We start from the raw sequence: 21,610 nt of genomic DNA on the forward strand, positions 1-21,610 counted from the left end.
TAAGCAGTTGCTCATTTACGACAGAGATGAGGGGAATTTATTTTCTCTCAGAGGTTCGTGAATCTCTGGCACTCTCTTCCTCAGAAGGCAGTGGAAGCAGAGCCTTTGAATAATTTTAAGGCAGAACTTGATAGATTCTTGATTAACAAGGGAGTGAAAGGTTATCAGGATTAACGGGTGAATGTGGAGTTAAGATTAGAACGAGATGAGTCATGATCTTATTGAATGGGGTAGCAGGCTCGAGGGGCTGAGTGGCCTACTCCTGCCCCTAATTCATATGTTCATATGTAAAATACCCTCTCACGAAATCTTGGTTATCCTCAGTTAAACATGGCACGCTTCAAGTCAATAATCATGTCAAAGATATTCAACTCTTGAGGCTGGGAACTCCATATGATCGCACAAAACCCTTTCACCCTTCCATTTAAAATTGTCTTGGATCAATTTTTGGGTGTTCTCACACAAATCTGTGGACACACAGCACAAAGCAGTCACAGTCTGGGAGCCTTACTCAGAGTTTTCACAGGGTATGTTGTGTTGTGTAATGCAGTGTAGCAACAGAAGAATGTCACTTTGACACAATAGGGTTATCTAATGATACTCCTAATGTCCTTTTCTGTTTAATTTACGAAAAGGAATAATTACATAGAATGCTAATGAGCAGATGCATTGCTTGGTTGCTGAGCATGCCTTCAATTCAATGACTATCTAATGCAAAGGCTCTCTATCTAGGCCTAATTTCTGGATCACAAACTTTGTAAAAGACAAAATGTCTTCCGATTTTAATTTTAAAAATTAAGTAGAGAACATTTTAGCAGTTTCCAATTAAAGTGAAATTCACACAAAACAGAGCCATCTCTCTATTCTGTCACAATGCCCAGGGAAGGCAGTGGGGTAGTGGTACTGTCACTGGCCTAGTAATCCAGAGGCCCAGGAGAATGCTCTGGGGACCTGGGTTTGAATCCCATCATGGCAGAAGGTGAAATTCGAATTCAATAAAAAAATCTGAAATTAAAAGTCTAAGGATGACCATGAAGCCATTGTCGATAATTGTAAAAACCCATTTGGTTCACTGATGTCCTTTAGGGAAGGAAACGTATCGTCGTTATCTAATCTGGCCTACATGTGACTCCAGACCCACAGCAACGTGGTTGAACCTTAAATGCCCTTAGCGATGGGCAATAAATGTTGGCCCAGCCAGCAATGCCCATGTCCCATGAGCGAATGAAAGAATGCACGCTTCTAACTTCACTTCTATGTTAACGTTTAATTAATATTGTTCATTGTAAGTACACTGGGCAGAATTTTCCATTCTCTGGACAGAGTGCGGGCTGAGGCGGAAAAACTGGTGCGCAACTTGCAGGCTGCACTGCTGGCCTTTCTCCCCAGATAATGTATCACTCTGTGCGGAATAAAACTGCAGAGATGACCCACGCTGTCAGGCTGGCTGGGCCTGAGAAAGCCAGCAGGCGGGATTCCCGGGATTAAAAAGGGCAGCCCAAAGCACAATCCCCGATTCTGATACAAAATACGGAAACCCCTCCACCCACCAATAACACACACACAGACCTCTCCCTTCACAGATTGGGGAGCCCACCCACAGTTATGGGGAATCACCTCCCCCATTCACAAATGGGACTGCCCCCCTCCCAAACACACATGCACAATGGGAACTTCAGCCAGTGGGGCCCTCCTGGCGCTGCCCCTGCTGAGTTCCAGTGCCAGGGTGCAGATTGCAGGGGCAGTGTCAGAGTTCTACCCGGGGATGTCTCTCTCTCTCTCGCTCCGATTCTTCCACCACCACAGAGGCTACAGTTACCTATGTTCCCTCAGTGGGTCCTCTTTATCCTGGTTTCTATTCATAAAACCAATTTTAAACCTAACCGAGCTGGTGTCACATTGGTGAGAGAAAATTCCGAATGTGGAAGTGGGGTGGGGGGTGGGGTGGTGGGGTGCAGGAGGGAGGTGCAATATGTCTGGAAACCCACAAATTACATGTGTATTGAATGTATTGAAATATGGTTCCCGTCCAGTCGTTGGCAAGGTATGGGAAGAATTGGAAAATTAGATTTTGCCGGCAAGAATCTCATTTCCTGAGACTTGTGATATTTTGCACTCATAGCAAATTCCAGCATAAAGCCACAGCAACTGCCTCCATTTCTTAAAAACCTATATTCACTTGAGGACGAAGAGTCAATGCAAAAATGATGACAAATCTTTATCCTAACATGATGTGCAATGACGTATCTCTATGACATTGGTATTTTGTGTTGGGTAAACAAACAACATTTTTACCCAAATAAAATGAGCAAAGGCCAAAACAGTGAGGTGAATTTTCCCATCTCGCCTGCCACAGGAATCATCGCAGGCGAGGGGCAGACCATGGAAAGGTCCATTCACCTCGGGCGGGATATTCTCATTTTGGAGTGAGAACAGCTGGAAAATCCCACCTAGCATGTCAGCAAATTAGCATCAGAGAGAATGTACCATATGAAAGTGGATGAACTTATTGGAACTGCTGTCAAGGCATTTAAATCTCCTGCCTTTTAAGTAAAGAAAGTCTGCAGATTTAAAAAAAAATCAGTGCTTGCTATTTCACTGTGGTTGCTATAACCATGAGGACTATCATTATAATATTTCTGCTGCATGCCTGTTTTCACAACCTATCAATTTCACAGTGTGGTGTCTATCAGTTTACTTGATTGGGCTGCTCCAATTGTTTATAAAATCTTTGCTGTGTGGCTATGAATTAAAATGATTGTTTTAAAAGGGGTAAAGTACTTAAAGGAGGTGTTTGTTTTTGTAAGAGTTTAATCTAGAAACTCAGTTAACATTCTGGGGATCCAGGTACATATCCCACCATGGCAGGTGATGGAATTGGAACTCAAGAAAAAAATTCTGAAATTAAGAATCTACTGGTGACCATGAAACCATTGCTGATTGTCAGAAAAAACCCATGTGGGCCACTAATATCCTTTAGGGAAGGAAATTGGCTCCTCCATGCCTGGTCTGATCTACATTCAACTCCAGAGCCACAGCAATGTAGTTGACTTTCAACTGCCCTCCAAGCACAACTGGGGGTGGGCAATAAATGCTGGCCAGCCAGCGATGTCCATGTCCCATGAATGAATTAAAAAAAGCGGTTGAAGAAGTTAGATGTCACAAATGAAATGTTTTGTTTTAAATAGTGAAGTCATAAATAGACACAGACCTTTATTTTATTTCATCTCAGCATGGGCCCTCAACTCTGCCCTTGGCGAATACGCGGTGAGCTGCCATAGAAGGTGTAAAGACAAAGGATGGTGGGTGAGTGGCAAGGGTTGGCATGAGCTTGTACTAAGTTAACATGGGACCTATAAAGAGCCATGTGTTCGCTTGGCAGGTATGAGAGGCCAAGTGTGGGTGGGTATAGGGTCATAGGTTGGCATGGAGGATATGAGGGGCCTTGGGCCTGGGTAAAAGGCCATGAGTTGCTGCAAATGAGGGTTGTGTGGTGGGATGAGAGGTTGAGAAAGAGTGAGAGATAGAGTGTTGCTTTTTGCTTCATTTCTTTTCTTACCATTCTGGAGCATCAAGGCCTTCCTTTCACTCAACTCTACACCTCGCAGCGCCCTAGCTGCCTTTGCACAGTTTACAGTGGTACCTGGCTCCTGTTAACATCCCCCCACTCTCCTCCTTCCACCTCTGAAAATCAAGACCTGGGGTTTTGGCCGGAAGTTTCCCAGATGTTTTCTGCACGAAAATATCGCTTCACAATAAAACACTCTGCTCATTCAATAAGGATGGCTCGTGTTTCCTTTGTTAAGCCACTCACCATATGGTCTTTGATAGGTAGACAGAGGTGTATCATCTTTCAACAGCCATGTAAAGTTCCAAGTAGACAGATTGTTATTTGCAATCCACTTGTTTCCATCAGATTGAGGTACTCCAGGAACTGCAAACATGAAGAACAGAATTGACATTGTTTTAAGCTGTAACGCTGAAAAGGGGTATTTTAACATCATTGCTTCCTGTGATGTACAGGTAATTGTTAGAACAGTTAGCACAGCCTTCTCAGAAGTTTCACTTCCTCGTGGTAACAATACACAATTGGTAATTCTCAGAGCTTCTGGAGAGTTAGCGATTTGAAAACACTTGGAAGAACTTTTGTCTCCTGACCTCGTACTTGATTGATTACTCAGTTCTTTTTCCCTCAACCACGTAGTTATCAGCTGGAATCACACCAATCTGATCACTAAGATAAAAGCAAATTACTGCAGATGCTGGAATCTGAAACCAAAAGAGAAAACGCTGGAAAACCTCAGCAACTCTTGCAGCATCTGTGAGGAGAGAAAAGAGTGGATGTTTCGAGTCCAGACGATCCTTTGTCAAAGCTGAAATGCATAGAAAATGGGAGATATTTATACTGTAGGGTGTGGGAATGTAAGATGAGTCATAGCCACAGATAGCTGGGATACTTTGTCAGCCCACTTTTTTTCACACAATGTTTAAGGCACGCTGGCGCATAAAACAGCTGAAATAATCTTCATTCTGTTTTCTGTACTGCTTCAAAGCTTTAAAAAAAAACTTGTAAGTGAGTCAACATCAAATGCCTTTTTGTCTCAGATACCAGGAACTGAGTTACTAAGCAGCCCCACATCACTGACAGCAAGATTAGAGATATTTTATCGCCATGATGTAAGGACACATGTTTTAGAAGTACCTTATGACAAGGAAGGGACAAGGACTACAAGAGGGCAGCACTTCTGACAAACCGCTGTAAAACCAAAGCAAATAACAATTGTTATGGTTCAAGCGATGATGTTATTTAACGGGTTCGTGAATCTTCATGGCTCGACCAACCCTAAGTTTACTGAGCGAATATTTCTTCACCCTCATCCTGTCTCTGTCCAGTTTAATAAAGATTGTCCCAACAAGATTTACAACCTGACTTAACTGCATTCCATCCTCGCTGGCTCGCAACGTGCACCCGATTCCAGGCAATGTGAAAGTTAATGGGCAGGCATAGAAGGCCAAGTGATATTGGTAACCTTGTCCTGAAATTAGCCATATATTGTTTAGCCGCTGCTAACAGACAGAAAACAGTGATGAGTGTTTATTTTTAAATTGGAGTGCATGGGTAGTGCAGTTTAGTGCTTTAACGTGATGTATTAGATAATGGTAGGATGACAGCTACATTGCAATTCCCACCAGCCCCCACCCCTCCTGCTGGGTGGAATTGTTGACCTGGATGCTGTTGTCCAAGGAATTCAATTTCAGATCTAATCTTGATTCAGTGGATGAACGGGAGATGATTCCAAGGATTTTCATAGAATTCTTACAAACGCAGAAAGAGGACATTTGGCCCATCCAGCCTGCACTGTCAGCTACCCCAACCAGGCCCTATCCCAGTAACCCCACGTATTTATCCATCTAATCCCTCTGACACTGAGGGGTAATTGAACATGACCACTCAAGCTAACATCTTTGGATACTGCGAGGAAACCGGAGCTGCCAGAGGAAACCCATGCAGACACAGGGAGAACGTGCAAACTCCACACAGACAGGCACCCAAAGCTGGAATTGAACGCGGGTTCCTGGCACTCTGAGTCAGCAGTGCACTTCACCACCTTGCCACAGTGCAGCCGTTTCATCCCAAAATACTTTTTTATGCATGTCCGTCAGTTCTGGAGGGAGAATGAGCAGGTCAACTTTTGCCCACAGACCAGTGGGAGACATGACGGGTGACTTGCCTCAGAGACTCTCCCTCACCGTCACCATAACCTCAGCACTGATCCAGCATGAATCCTTGTAAGGTTTGTAAAAGTGTTCCTACTTGCACTGGTACAGCTAGTTGTGAAACATACTTTCAGCTGAAGGTGTAGGGGCAAATCTAATTCATGGCAGACACCATTGAACGCCATTTACAACAAAAGAATTGCTGTTTGACTATGCTTTGTATCAAAGTCCACACTTTTCAGCTCCTGCAATATGTGCTGCATAATCACAGTTAATGCAGGGAAAATCACTGCTGTTAAATTATTGCAATCGATGCTGCAGAGATTCTGCTGCTGTTTAATTATTGCAGTAAATGCTGCAGAGATTCTGCTGCTGTTTAATTATTGTGTAAATGCTGCAGAGATTCTGCTGCTGTTTAATTATTGCAGTAAATGCTGCAGAGATTCTGCTGCTGTTTAATTATTGCAATAAATGCTGCAGAGATTCTGCTGCTGTTTAATTATTGCGTAAATGCTGCAGGAATTCTGCTGCTGTTTAATTATTGCAGGAAATGCTGCAGAGATTCTGCTGCTGTTTAATTATTGCAGTAAATGCTGCAGAGATTCTGCTGCTGTTTAATTATTGCAGTAAATGCTGCAGAGATTCTGCTGCTGTTTAATTATTGCAATAAATGCTGCAGAGATTCTGCTGCTGTTTAATTATTGCGTAAATGCTGCAGGAATTCTGCTGCTGCTTAATTATTGCAGGAAATGCTGCAGGGATTCTGCTACTGTGAATTGTCACAGTTAGTGACAACCTGCGCAAGGATATTTTGGCCCTGGAGGGAGTGCAGAGGAGGTTTACTAGGCTGATACCGGAGTTGAGGGGATTGAGCTATGAGGAGAGGCTGAATAAACTAGGCTTGTACTTGTTAGAGTTTAGAAGAATGAGGGGAGATCTCATTGAGACGTATAAGATGATGAATGGGATGGATAGGATAGAGGTGGAGAGACTCTTCCCGCTCAAAAAAGACAGTAGGACTAGGGGGCACAGCCTCAAGATAAAGGGGAGGCGGTTTAGAACGGAGTTGAGGAGGAACTTCTTCACTCAAAGGGTGGTGAATCTCTGGAATTCTCTGCCCGTTGAAGTGGTGGAGGCTGCCTCGCTAAATATTTTTAAGAAGCGGGTTGATGGGTTTTTGATAAGAGAAGGGATTAAGGGTTATGGGGAGAGGGCGGGAAAGTGGAACTGAGCCACGACAGATCAGCCATGATCTTATTGAATGGCGGGGCAGGCTTGAGGGGCTAGATGGCCTACTCCTGCTCCTATTTCTTATGTTCTTATTTCTTATGTTAAGTGCTACAGGAACTCTGCTGCTGTTTAATTATGGCAGTAAATGATGCAAGGATTCTGCTGCTGTTTAATTATTGCAGGAAATGCCGCAGGGATTCTGCTGCTGTTTAATTATTGCAATAAATGCTGCAGGGATTCTGCTGCTGTTTAATTATTGCAACAAATGCTGCAGAGATTCTGCTGCTGTTTAATTATTGCAATAAATGCTGCAGAGATTCTGCTGCTGTTTAATTATTGCAGGAAATGCCACAGGGATTCTGCAGCTGTTTAAATATTGCAGGAAATGCCACAGGAATTCTGCAGCTGTTTAAATATTGCAGCAAATGCAGCAGGGATTTCGCAGTTGTTTAAATATTGCAGCAAATGCAGCAGGGATTCTGTTGCTGTTTAATTATTGTAGTAAATGCTACAGCAATTCTGCTTCTGTTTAATTATTGCAATAAATTGTGCAGGGATTCTGCTGCTGTTTAATTATTGCAGTCAATGCTGCTGCTGATAAATTATTGCAGTTAATGATGCAAAGAAATCAGCAGCTATTTAATTGTCACAGTCAGTGCTGCAGGGATTCGGCTGCTGTTTAATTATTACAGGAAATGCTGCAGGGATTCTGCTGCTGTTTAATTATTGCAGTGAGTGCTGCAGGAATTCTGCTGCTGTTTAATTATTGCAGTCAATGCTGCAGGGATTCTGCTGCTATTAAACTGTTGCAGTCAATACTGCAGGGAAAACCACTGCTATTTAATTGTCACAGTCAGTGTTGCAGGGATTCTGCTGCTGTTTAATTATTGCAGAAAATGCTGCAGGGATTCTGCTGCTGTTTAATTATTACAGTCCATACTGCAGGGATTCTGCTGATGTTGAATTATTGCAGTCAGTACTGCTGGGATTCTGCAGATGTTGAATTATTGCAGTCAGTACTGCTGGGATTCTGCTGCTTTTAAACTGTTGCAGTCAGTACTGCAGGGAAAACCACTGCTGTTTAATTGTCAGTGTTGCAGGGATTCTGCTCTGTTTAATTATTGCAGTCCGTACTGCAGGGAACCTGCTGCTGTTTAATTATTGCAGCAAATGCTGCAGGGATTCTGCTGATGTTGAATTATTACAGTCAGTGCTGCAGGGATTCTGCTGCTGTTTAATTATTGCAGTCAGTGCTGCAGGGATTCTGCTGCTTTTAAATTGTTGCAGTCAATACTGCAGGGAAAACCGCTGCTGTTTAATTATTCAGTCAGTGTTGCAGGGATTCTGCTGCTATTCCGCCATTTAGCTGTACTCTGGCGAAAGTTTCTTTATGACAGTTTCTGCTGTGGGAAATGACTGGAATTATGATTTAATCTCTCCATAAATTTGAATGTGTTATCTATCTCTTCCTTCTGTTTTCAGATCTCAAGGCTTTTAATCAATTGGATCAACACATCCTGACTGTTTGTGTTTAACCACAAATATCTGCTTATACTGGAGCTGTGTATTGACTCTGAAAAAATGTAACAGCGTTGGCGAGGTTTGCCATGGCCTTTATCTCACAATTTCCCAAGCAAATATCTGTGTGAATGCACTTAGGTACCAGAGAATAACAAGATTCCCTGGAGTGTTTCCTTATCATTAACAGCAACACATTTACTGCGGTCTCGATCAAATGTGAACTATTTCTCTTCTCCCCTTAGTTTCTGCTAATATTTTAGTATGAAGCTCCTTCATAATACCTGCTTTGGTGTTTGACTGGCAGATTGGTGTAGATGTTCTCAAAGCAGTTTTGTATGTAAGATTATTATTAAAAAAAGCACTATCAGCCTAATGAGTTAAAACTTCCATAAAAGTAGCAGTGTGTGTCCAAATGGTCCATGTGATATGTTTAATGCGTGAGTTAGAAGAGTCAGCGAACTTGCTGCTTTTGATTTATAGCCACACTGCTTGCAAATAGGGGAACAAAATGCATAAGGTTCTCCCTGTGAGTGCAGTCTTTTCCTTAGGAAGTTCTCCACTGCACCTCCTATTGTTGACACACTGTAACTGGGAGCTGCGCCTCCTATGGTTGACACACGGAACTGGGTACTGCGCCTCCTACTGTTAACACACTGGAACTGGGAACTGCGCCTCCTACTGTTGACACACAGAACTGGGTACTGCGCCTCCTATTGTTGACACACGGAACAAGGAACTGCGCCTCCTATTGTTGATGCACGGAACTGGGAACTGCGCCTCCTATTGTTGACACACAGAACTGGGTACTGCGCCTCCTATTGTTGACATGCAGAATAGGGAACTGCGCCTCCTATTGTTGACACACGGAACTGGGAACTGAGCCTCCTATTGTTGAGACACGGAACTGGGTCCTCTGCCTCCTATTGTTGACACATGGAACTGGGAGCTGCGCCTCCTACTGTTGACACCCTGGAACTGGGTACTGTGTCTCCTATTGCTGACACGCAGAACAGGGAACTGCGCCTCCTATTGTTGACACACTGGAACTGGGTACTGCACCTCCTATTGTTGACACGCAGAACAGGGAACTGCGCCTCCTATTGTTGACACCTGGAACTGGGAACTGCGCCTCCTATTGTTGACACACTGGAACTGGGAACTGCGCCTCCTATTGTTGACACACAGAACTGGGAGCTGCGCCTGCTACTGTTGACACACTGGAACTGGGTAATGTGTCTCCTATTGCTGACACGCAGAACAGGGAACTGTGCCTCCTATTGTTGACACACAGAACTGGGTACTGTGTCTCCTATTGTTGACACACGGAACTGGGTCCTCCGCCTCCTATTGTTGACACACGGAACTGGGTCCTCCGCCTCCTATTGTTGACACACTGGAACTGGGAACTGCGCCTCCTATTGTTGACACATGGAACTGGGAGCTGCACCTCCTATTATTGACACACTGGAACTGGGTACTGCGCCTCCTATTGTTGACACACGGAACAAGGAACTGCGCCTCCTAGTGTTGACACACGGAACTCAGCTATTTACCATTTATATCGATGATCTGGAGGAGGGAACCAAGTGTCTGGTGTCGAAATTTGCTGATGACACCAAGATTGGTGGAACGGCAAATTGCGCGGAGGGTGTGGAGAGTCTACAGAAGGATCTAGATAGGCTGGGCGAATGGGCCAGGAAATGGCAAATGGAATTTAATGTTGGCAAGTGTGAGGTGGTCCACTTTGGTAGGAATAATGGTAGGAAGGATTATTACTTAAGTGGAGAAAAACTGCAGCAGGCGATGGTGCAGAGGGACCTCGGGGTCCTTGTGCATGAGTCGCAGAAACCCAGCTTGCAGGTGCAGCAGGTGGTCAGGAAGGCGAATGGGATGCTGGCCTTCATAGCGAGGGGGATTAAATATAAAAGTAGGGAGGTCTTGCTGCGGCTATATAGGGCATTGGTGAGGCCGCAGCTGGAGTACTGTGTGCAGTTTTGGGCGCCGTACTTACGCAAGGATATTTTGGCCTTGGAGGGAGTGCAGAGGAGGTTTACTAGGCTGATGCCGGAGTTGAGGGGGTTGAGCTATGAGGAGAGGCTGAATAAACTAGGCTTGTACTCGTTAGAGTTTAGAAGAATGAGGGGAGATCTCATTGAGACGTATAAGATGATGAATGGGATGGATAGGATAGAGGTGGAGAGACTCTTCCCGCTCAGAAAGGACAGTAGGACTAGGGGGCACAGCCTCAAGATAAAGGGGGGCGGTTTAGAACGGAGTTGAGGAAGAACTTCTTCACTCAAAGGGTGGTGAATCTCTGGAATTCTCTGCCCGTTGAAGTGGTGGAGGCTACCTCGCTAAATATTTTTAAGACGCGGGTTGATGGGTTTTTGATAAGAGAGGGGATTAAGGGTTATGGGGAGAGGGCAGGAATGTGGAACTGAGCCACGACAGATCAGCCATGATCTTACTGAATGGCGGGCCAGGCTCGAAGGGCTAGATGGCCTACTCCTGCTCCTATTTCTTATGTTCTTATGTAACTGGGAGCTGCGCCTCCTATTGTTGATACTCGGAACTGGGAACTGTGCCTCCTATTGTTGACACATGGAACGGAGTACTGCGCCGCCTATTGTTGACACACAGAACAAGGAACTGCGCCTCCTATTGTTGACACATGGAACTGGGAACTGCGCCTCCTATTGTTGATACTCGGAACTGGGAGCTGCGCCTCCTATTGTGGACACACTGGAACTGGGTACTGCACCTTCTATTGTTGACACACTAGAACTGGGAACTGCGCCTCCTATTGTTGACACACGGAACTGGGTGCTGCGCCCCCTATTGTTGACACACGGAACTGGGAGCTGCACCTCCTATTGTTGACACACTGGAACTGGGTGCTGCGCCTCCTATTGTGGACACACTGGAACTGGGTGCTGCGCCTCCTATTGTGGACACACTGGAACTGGGTACTGTGCCTCCTATTGTGGACACACTGGAACTGGGTACTCCGCCTCCAATTGTTGACACACGGAACTGGGTACTGCGCCTCCTATTGTTGACACACGGAACTGGGAGCTGCGCCTCCTATTGTTGACACACGGAACTGGGTGCTGCGCCTCCTATTGTTGACACACTGGAACTGGGTACTGCGCCTCCTATTGTTGACACACTGGAACTGGGTGCTGCGCCTCCTATTGTTGACACACTGGAACTGGGTACTGTGCCTCCTATTGTTGACACACTGGAACTGGGAACTGCGCCTCCTATTGTTGACACACTGGAACTGGGTGCTGTGCCTCCTATTGTTGACACATGGAACTGGGTGCTGCGCCTCCTATTGTTGACACACGGAACTGGGAGCTGCACCTCCTATTGTTGACAGACTGGAACTGGGTGCTGTTACTCCTATTGTTGACACACTGGAACTGGGTACTGCGCCTCCTATTGTTGACACATGGAACTGGGTGCTACTCCTCCTATTGTTGACACACGGAACTGGGAGCTGCGCCTCCTATTGTTGACACACTGGAACTGGGAACTGCTCCTCCTATTGTTGACACACAGAACGGGGTACTGCACCTCCTATTGTTGACACACACAACTGGGAACTGCGCCTCCTATTGTGGACACACTGGAACTGGGTGCTGCGCCTCCTATTGTTGACACACGGAACTGGGTCCTCCGCCTCCTGTTGTGGACACACTGGAACTGGGTGCTGCGCCTCCTATTGTTGACACACTGGATCTGGGTGCTGCGCCTCCTATTGTGGACTAACCGGAACTGGGTACTGCGCCCCCTATTGTTGACACACGGAACTGGGAACTGCGCCTCCTATTGTTGACACACTGGAACTGGGTACTGCGCCTCCTATTGTGGACACACTGGAACTGGGTACTGCGCCTCCTATTGTTGACACACGGAACTGGGTACTGCGCCTACTATTGTTGACACACGGAACTCGGTACTGCGCCTACTATTGTTGACACACGGAACTGGGTCCTCCGCCTCCTATTGTGGACACACTGGAACTGGGTGCTGCGCCTCCTATTGTTGACACACTGGAACTGGGTGCTGCGCCTCCTATTGTTGACACACTGGAGCTGGGTGCTGCGCCTCCTATTGTTGACACACTGGAGCTGGGTGCTGCGCCTCCTATTGTTGACACACTGGAACTGGGAGCTGTTCCTCCTATTGTTGACACACTGGAACTGGGTGCTGCGCCTCCTATTGTTGACACACTGGAACTGGGTGCTGTTACTCCTATTGTTGACACACTGGAACTGGGTACTGCGCCTCCTATTGTGGACACACTCGAACTGGGTGCTGCGCCTCCTATTGTGGACACACTCGAACTAGGTGCTGCACCTCCTATTGTTGACACACAGAACTGGGTACTGCGCCTCCTATTGTTGACACACTGGAACTGGGTACTGCGCCTCCTATTGTGGACACACAGAACTGGGTACTGTGCCTCCCATTGTTGACACACTGGAACTGGGAGCTGTGCCTCCTATTGTTGACACACTGGAACTGGGTGCTGCGCCTCCTATTGTGGACACACTGGAACTGGGAGCTGCGCCTCCTATTGTTGACACACAGAACTGGGAGCTGTGCCTCCTATTGTTGACACACTGGAACTGGGTGCTGCGCCTCCTATTGTTGACACATGGAACTGGGTGCTGCGCCTCCTATTGTTGACACACGGAACTGGGAGCTGCACCTCCTATTGTTGACAGACTGGAACTGGGTGCTGTGCCTCCTATTGTTGACACACTGGAACTGGGTACTGCGCCTCCTATTGTTGACACACTGGAACTGGGAGCTGTGCCTCCTATTGTTGACACACTGGAACTGGGTACTGCGCCTCCTATTGTTGACACACTGGAACTGGGAGCTGTGCCTCCTATTGTTGACACACTGGAACTGGGTGCTGCGCCTCCTATTGTGGACACACTGGAACTGGGAGCTGTGCCTCCTATTGTTGACACACTGGAACTGGGTGCTGCGCCTCCTATTGTTGACACACAGAACTGGGTACTGCGCCTCCTATTGTTGACACACTGGAACTGGGAGCTGTGCCTCCTATTGTTGACACACTGGAACTGGGTGCTGCGCCTCCTATTGTGGACACACTGGAACTGGGAGCTGTGCCTCCTATTGTTGACACACTGGAACTGGGAGCTGTGCCTCCTATTGTTGACACACTGGAACTGGGTACTGCGCCTCCTATTGTGGACACACAGAACTGGGTACTGCGCCTCCTATTGTTGACACACTGGAACTGGGAGCTGTGCCTCCTATTGTTGACACACTGGAACTGGGAGCTGCGCCTCCTATTGTTGACACACGGAACTGGGAGCTGTGCCTCCTATTGTTGACACACTGGAACTGGGAGCTGTGCCTCCTATTGTTGACACACTGGAACTGGGAGCTGTGCCTCCTATTGTTGACACACTGGAACTGGGTACTGCGCCTCCTATTGTGGACACACTGGAACTGGGAGCTGCGCCTCCTATTGTTGACACACGGAACTGGGAGCTGTGCCTCCTATTGTTGACAAACGGAACTGGGTACTGTGCCTCCTATTGTTGACAAACGGAACTGGGTACTGTGCCTCCTATTGTTGACACACGGAACTGGGTACTTCGCTGCCCCAAGCTAAAGTTCCTAGGAGCTTGGAGGAGACTTGGACCCTAAACATGCAGTGAGCAGGCCCACTAGCAAGTGGAAACATCCTAGTTCTCATGAATCTCCCACTCCTAGGTATGGACAAGTAGCCCCACTGCCTTGTTGTTACATCAGTTGGCCAAGGGAGAAAAAACCGTGACACAAAACCTAGAGTATGATTTTAAGGATGGTGAGCGATTGGCACTTGCCATCCCGCAAGTTGGCGCCGAACACACAATTGCCGACTCTCAAATTGCCACTGCCACTTAACACTCACTTGGGCATTGATGGGCAGTGGGCCGGATTTCCATTCACCGTTAGGAGGAAGTCCCTCTCATGAGAGCTGGACTGTTCTCCAACCCAACCAGGCACAACTACCATCCCAGGGGGTTCCATCGGTGGTAGGGATGGGGTCATAAGTGGCAGGGATCGTTGGGGGTGTGCGGGGGTGGGAGGTTTGTTAAGCTGTCAAGAGATTGGCCAGGGAGGAGGGAAGACTAGAGCTCCAACATCCCAGTGGGAGAGCACTCCAACTCTGAGAGGACTTCAGAATGAGGTGCCACTCCCCCCACCCCCCGATCTTTCCTCCCAAGACAGAGAAAATTTTTAACATCACTTTCCCTCACTACCCACACCAGCACCTGCCAGTCTAAAGATTGAGACTGGGTGGGAGAAGGCTCTTAGACAGCCATTAAGTAGCAACTTAGGGACCTTATTTGGTGAAAGGGTGCTTGCCTGCCTAAGCATCAATTTGCATCTGGATTTGGACCATAAGCCCGTAAGAAGGAGCAGAATTAGGCCACTTGGTTATTTCCTTTTTAGAAATCTAAATAAATCATGTCCACTGGTTCTCCTTTATCTAACTTCTTTGTTACCTCCTTGAAGAACTCTAACAGATTTGTCAGACATGACCTCCCCTTGACAAAGCCGTGTTAATTCAGTCCTACTTTATCATGTACTTCCAAGTAATCTGCAATCTCATCTTTAATAATGCACTCTAAACTCTTGCCAATGACCGAAGTCAGGCTCAACGGCCTATAATATCCCATCTGCTGCCTCCCTTCCTTCTTAAACAGCAGTGTTATATTCACTACTTTCCAATCCTCTGGTACCCTCCCTGCCTCCAGTGATTCCTGAAAGATCATCACCAACGCATTCACATTTTCCTTTTAGAACCCTGGGGTGTAGTCCATCCGGTCCAGATGATTTATCCACCTTCAGACCTTTCAGTTTCCCCAGAACCTTCTCCTTAGTGATGGCCACTACACTCACCTGTGCCCCCCAACTCTCCTGGAGCTCTGGTTTTCCATTAGTGTTTTTCACCATGAAGATTGATGCAAAATAACTATTCAGTTCTTCTGCGATTGCTTTGTTTCCTGTTATTACTTCTCCAGCCTCATTTTCCAGTGGTCCAATGTCTATTTTTGCCTCTCTGTAACCTTTTACAAAAACTCTTCCTATCTTCTTTCATATTACTAGCTAGCTTACACTCTCATTTCATCTTCTCCCCCCTTATTGCTTTTTTGGTTGTCCTCTGCTCACTTTTAAAGGCTTCCCAATCCTCTGGCTTCTCACTAATCCTTGCCACTTTGGATACTTTTTATGACAAGTGGGTTCCTGGGGGTGGGGAGCGGGGGGGAGGGGGGGGTAAACTCCATCCATTCAATTTTATGTTCCCCTTTCCTTCCCTGCGCCACCCTCCCATCCCACCACCTGTCTTGGAGGGCGTGTAAAATTCTGCCCCAAGAAAGGTGGACTGATGCCTGACCCTTGTCACCTCTCCAGCAACCCTGTGATCAATTCAGTGTCAAATATACTGCCCTGCACTTGTATTAAGCAGGGAGGTCCCGGATGTTTGGGAAACTCCAGGGTAAATCTCACTCAGGGTGCTGCCCAGGATATTCAAGTTGCACTGGATGGAGAGATGACCGCCAAGATACAAACCATCCTCCCTGAAGACAGACGGCTGCCAGAGAAAAGGAGCAGGCATCAGAATGTCATATAATCTTTCGTACCCTCACATCACAAATAGTAATGATAAATAGCAATCTGGGGCACAATTCATGGAAGCTTCTTAACTCCTCAGTTTGCCTCACCTTCAAACCAATGGATAAATTTATCAATTATATCCAAGATTTTGTGAATTATCCACCCACTCTCCTTTGGTAATATATTATTTTTTTCCCTTCCTCCCATTTGTGCGGTCGTTTAAATAAATTGAATCTTTCAAATGTAATCCAAATAAAGGATTAAATTCCAATTAAAAAGCAGACTGGCAGAGAACCTGAACTAGCAACACCCACTGTCCAAAACAGGTACTTCAAGATGAAACATGACCATTGAGCTAATAAAGGCTTACTGTGTAACGGTGCACTTATAGCTGCACACAAGGCACAGTGTTGACTGCTGGAGGGTCTGTGAATGCTAAAATCATTAATGTCTATAACACTTCAACTGGACCATTATACAGGGGCTCTAGCTGCAGCTGGTAAACAGTATTAACCATATATTATTGCATAAAGAGTAATTAACTAATAGAAGATGAAATAAATACAATTGAATGAACCCCCCCCCCTTCTCCTGCCAGCAAGCCTGGCACAGCAAGCAAGGTTCAACATTAAGTCAATGAGGCCCTATTAAAAAGTTCACTCGAGGGTCATTGTATCTCCAGCACTTTCTTTCACTGCAGAGTTCTCATCGTAGCTTTTATTAAGATACCAGCAGGTCTTCCATAACATTGCTCAGTTAGTCAAAAGAGATAAGAGAAGTTTGAAAGTTTCCTGGGGTGAGAGACATTGAAAGGTAGTATAAGAATGGCAGTGTTTCTCAATGACTTCCTGAGATATTTACACTGGTCGGAAGAGTGTGATGGATTACGTGCACGACACACAAATCTGAAGCCTGGTCTACGCAAAAACCTAAGCCTACTGATTAATTAAATTAGCCAAGCACAGTGATTAGTTGTTTGGATAAATTATTTCTCTCTCCCTGTCCTCTCGTTGACACCATGTTTTCCCAACTCTGTTCATTGTTTTCACAAGTCATATTTACCTCCAGAATTCTGCTAAGGATGTGAGCAAAGAACGCTGGGGGATAACGTTCCTTTCCAAACCTCTCTCCCCCTTTTACAGGCACTCCCGGCGCAATGGCAAAACAAAAATGTTAATCTAATCGTCTGTACAGTCGCTGGTACGAACCTATGCAAAGAAAGTTTGATTAACGGGCAGAATTTTCTAGTTGTTCACGCTGGCGTTACTTTCCCATCCCGCTGCAATGAACGGAGATTTGGCTGAGCAAGAGCCCGAAATAGCCGGAAAATCTCAGCCAATCTCCTATGTCTGCAAAACGTAATCAACAATGGAACGGTTTTGTCATGATGCACTTTCTCAGACTACAAACGCAGTCTTATCAGCCATTCACACCACACTCCCGTTGCAGCAAGGTCGGAGAATTTGGCGCCCAGTCAATTCTCTGTTCATTGCAGCAGAATGGGAAAATCTCACTGGCGCGAACAGTGGTAAGATTCCAGCCTTCATTAGAGACACAAAAGATATTTATTTATTAATAAAAAAAATTGTACAGTAATGCATCAGCTAGCATGGCTGCCCTAGTCCCCAACATATCTACTGCCAAAGAGAGGATTTCACTGCCTTGGGTGGTTACCCACTCTGAGATTCAATTGGCTCCCCAAGCTAGGTGAATCTTATCTGCCGTGTTGCCATTAAAGGGACAATCACCACATCCCTCCCCCTTGAACTCCTTCATACAATCTTCAATAACTAAGTCACTCAGTCCTAACTTCTAACTATACATTTTGGGTGGCATTCTCCCAAACAAATTCTAAGTGTCGAATCTGCATAAAACCCAGAGTAAATCCCTCTGTTTTTTTCAGCAGGATTTTGCAAACAAATCTCCTACATTCTGTGCACTACAGAGTGCACTTGTGTGAATCCCATGAAGAACCGAGGGGTGGGACCTATTCCCACCCGCAGCATAGCACTGAGTGGGCCATAGCGCATGTGCCAATTCGTGAGCGCTGGGATCGGTGCATGCGCAGTAGCCCTGCACTGTGGGTCTCCCAATCACTGGCCAGCCTGTTTACTGGTTGGTGCCGTGAACCACCATTGCTGCCACTCCAATCCTCCCACCCTCTGATTGCTGGCGTCCCTGCCGTGTCTGCGCCAGCCTTGATGACTCCCCCACCCGCCACTATCTCCCTTACCACCCTGGTGGTCCCGATCTCCCTTACACCCACCCCCAGCAGTCCCTACTCCACCCCCCAAAGCCTCGACCTCCCCCCAACCCTGATCGCTGGCCCCCTTCCTTCTGTCACTGCTGAGTGCAGAGTGGCAATAGGAACCACAACCCCCACCAATCGCCCCTTCCAGAGGCCCCTCCCCTGTAGCCTGCCCCTTAGGCCCCGCCACTTTGGCACTGCCCAATGCCCGCTGGGATGTGCCAAGGTGCCCCTTTGGCATTGCCACTTTGCCCCTTGAGCAGTGCCAGGGGGCCAGGCTGGCACTGCCAAGCTGACAATTCTCAGGAGGCACCTCCCCCTTACCCAGGCGTCCTGGATGGGCTCCCTGGCTCCCCTTCCCTCCAGCGGGGTCGTGTCACCAACTCGCCATAAGTGGGGAGCTGGTGTAAACCCTGCTGGAGTAAAACACTCCGGGCAGGGCTGGAGACTTCAGTCCTGGGCCCACTAATGATGTTCAAATGCCCATTTGAAATCCAGCAACTGAAGACTCGTGGAGTCTATGGTGCCCTGCGGGGAGCCGGTTCGAGTCTCCCAGCCGGCTGTACTGGAAAATTGACTCTTACATATACGACTTGGACAATTATAGGTCAAGTCTATGAGGGTTTTTTCTGTTTCTTGTAGAGCAATATAATTCTGCAGTCTGAGATGCTTCAACAAGATTGACATTGAAGGGAACTGTAATAATGGGTACTTATTCTGGGACAGGCAGTTCATTACAACTTCCTTCCACAGAGATATCAGTTATGTCTATAACAGGTCGATCCGGTCCTTTGGTTCTTATGGGTTTGTAAACATTTTGTGATGGAAACACTGACTGCTGCTGCGTCTCTCTACTCCACAAGTGGGCCATGTGTTTATGAACAAGCCATCCCTTCATGTCTACTCAATATGGCAGGGGTCCAATCACGACACTAATTCCAGACATCTAACTCGGTCCAGTACCAAAGTTTCACATCAGATACTTACTTTTTTTTTAATATGTCGCAGTGGTGATGGGTCACTGATGAGAACTCGCAACTTGTGCGTTTAAACATAAACACTTTTATTGTTAGGCTTTAACTGTGTGCAGATAAATATGGTCTTGCCAGTTTTTTTTAACAATCTTGGTCTGCCGCAGGTGAAGGAACGGTCTTGGCTCTCTGTTTCTAGTACTTAGCTTGTGTGATAAAGTTTACTCCCCTGCCAGCATTTTAATTCAGCACCATTTTTCACTGACCATTTTATCATATTGTTTCTTGCTGTTTTTCTATTTACAAGACCAGTTCAGCAATCTTATTCTGGCACGTAATCTCAGTTTCCTTCTGTGTCTGGTTTGCTGATTCTGCAGTCAAGTTCAATGTTTTCACCTCTTCAGTTAATTTCTCATTGCCAAGCTTCCTCCTTCATTTTGTAAATTTTTGCAACTTTAAGTTTTGCTGTCTTTAATTCCATTTCTTGACTCCTCTTTATGTCCTATAGTTCCTGGTTTCTTTAGATACCTTTAAATTCTGCATTTCTTCCAAGGGGCATCCATTATGTTTTAACTGAAAAGATCCATTTCGCAAATGGAACATTCATTTCCACTTGTCTTAACTCCACCTCAGGCCAGATCTGTCACCGATGAGGTGTTGATTTTTTTTCTCTCATGCTGCAATTCTCCTGTTGACCTGCCTATGAGATCCTTTGTTGCCCTCTTGGGATCTTTCATCGCCCTCCTTCTGGGGTCTGTCAGTGCCCTCTCTTTTAGGTCTTCATTGCCTCTTCTATGTGTAATGACTTCAATCAGGCCACTGTGGTTGGCTTATTGGAATATGAACTCTGAACAAAAAAAGAACAAAAGAATAAAAATGATGTCCCTGATCTAAGGAGTCAATTGATAGGCCAATCAGGGAGTCTTTTCCTTGAATATATCTGTTCCTCTGGCCCTCCCGAAGGTAGATTGCTAACTGCTAGCACTCTGTGTACTGCTGTTGGAAATGTAAATAAAGGGATTTTAGTGAAGGGATTTCTGCCTTTGAAGGCTTAATTATTACACTATCAGGTCTTCATTGCCTCCTCTGAGGCGTTGTGTTGCCTCTTCCTTGATGCCTTCATTTCCAATGAACCTTTTAAGGACTCTTTTCAGATTTCCCCACTTTCTGCTGTCTTCACCAATTTTCATGTTGATAGCAGTTTGTTCCTTCTTGTGGTTGCCTCCTTTAAGTGCATTGCCACTTTAAATGCATGACCTCTTTAGATGCATTGCCACTTTAAGACTGTCATCCTTTTTCACTGAACCAGATCTCTCTCTGTGTTTTTTTCCCTTGCTTTTGGAGTTTTGGCCTGAATCTGGTTACTCTTTTTTGAACCTTCAAAACTACTTCTTCTCAGGGAGACAATTTCAAAGAACATAAGAACATAAGAAATAGGAGAAATAGGAGTAGGCCATCCAGCCCTTCGAGCCTGCCCCGCCATTCAATAAGATCATGGCTGATCTGTCGCGGCTCAGTTCCACATTCCTGCCCTCTCCCCATAACCCTTAATCCCCTCGCTTATCAAAAACCCATCAACCCGCGTCTTAAAAATATTTAGCGAGGCAGCCTCCACCACTTCAACGGGTAGAGAATTCCAGAGATTCACCACCCTTTGAGTGAAGAAGTTCCTCCTCAACTCCGTTCTAAACCGCCCCCCCTTTATCTTGAGGCTGTGCCCCCTAGTCCTACTGTCCTTTCTGAGCGGGAAGAGCCTCTCCACCTCTATCCTATCCATCCCATTCATCATCTCATACGTCTCAATGAGATCTCCCCTCATTCTTCTAAACTCTAACGAGTACAAGCCTAGTTTATTCAGCCTTTCTCATAGCTCAACCCCCTCAACTCCGGTATCAGCCTAGTAAACCTCCTCTGCACTCCCTCCAAGGCCAAAATATCCTTGCGTAAGTACGGCGCCCAAAACTGCACACAGTACTCCAGCTGCGGCCTCACCAATGCCCTATACAGCTGCAGCAAGACCTCCCTACTTTTATATTCAATCCCCCTCGCTATGAAGGCCAGCATCCCATTCGCCTTCCTGACCACCTGCTGCACCTGCAGGCTGGGTTTTTGCGACTCATGCACAAGGACCCCGAGGTCCCTCTGCACCGCCGCCTGCTGCAGTTTTTTGTCCCGTAAGTAATAGTCCTGCCTACCATTATTCCTACCAAAGTGGACCACCTCGCACTTGCCAACATTAAATTCCATTTGCCATTTCCTGGCCCAT

General features: G+C 46.3%; 1 protein-coding gene across 1 annotated transcript in view; it reads right to left on the reverse strand.

Annotated features, from left to right (window-relative positions):
• LOC145350623 (ALK tyrosine kinase receptor-like) overlaps nt 1–21,610 on the reverse strand; it is a 1,029,887-nt gene that overhangs the window by 744,717 nt on the left and 263,560 nt on the right. The window contains exon 2 of the mRNA XM_080199829.1: nt 3,815–3,934. Coding sequence (XP_080055955.1) covers nt 3,815–3,934 — 120 coding nt within the window. The remainder of the gene's footprint in view (nt 1–3,814; nt 3,935–21,610) is intronic.

Source organism: Carcharhinus amblyrhynchos, chromosome 12, assembly GCF_965287045.1.
Source record: "Carcharhinus amblyrhynchos chromosome 12, sCarAmb.v2.hapA, whole genome shotgun sequence".
Lineage (NCBI taxonomy): Eukaryota > Metazoa > Chordata > Chondrichthyes > Carcharhiniformes > Carcharhinidae > Carcharhinus > Carcharhinus amblyrhynchos.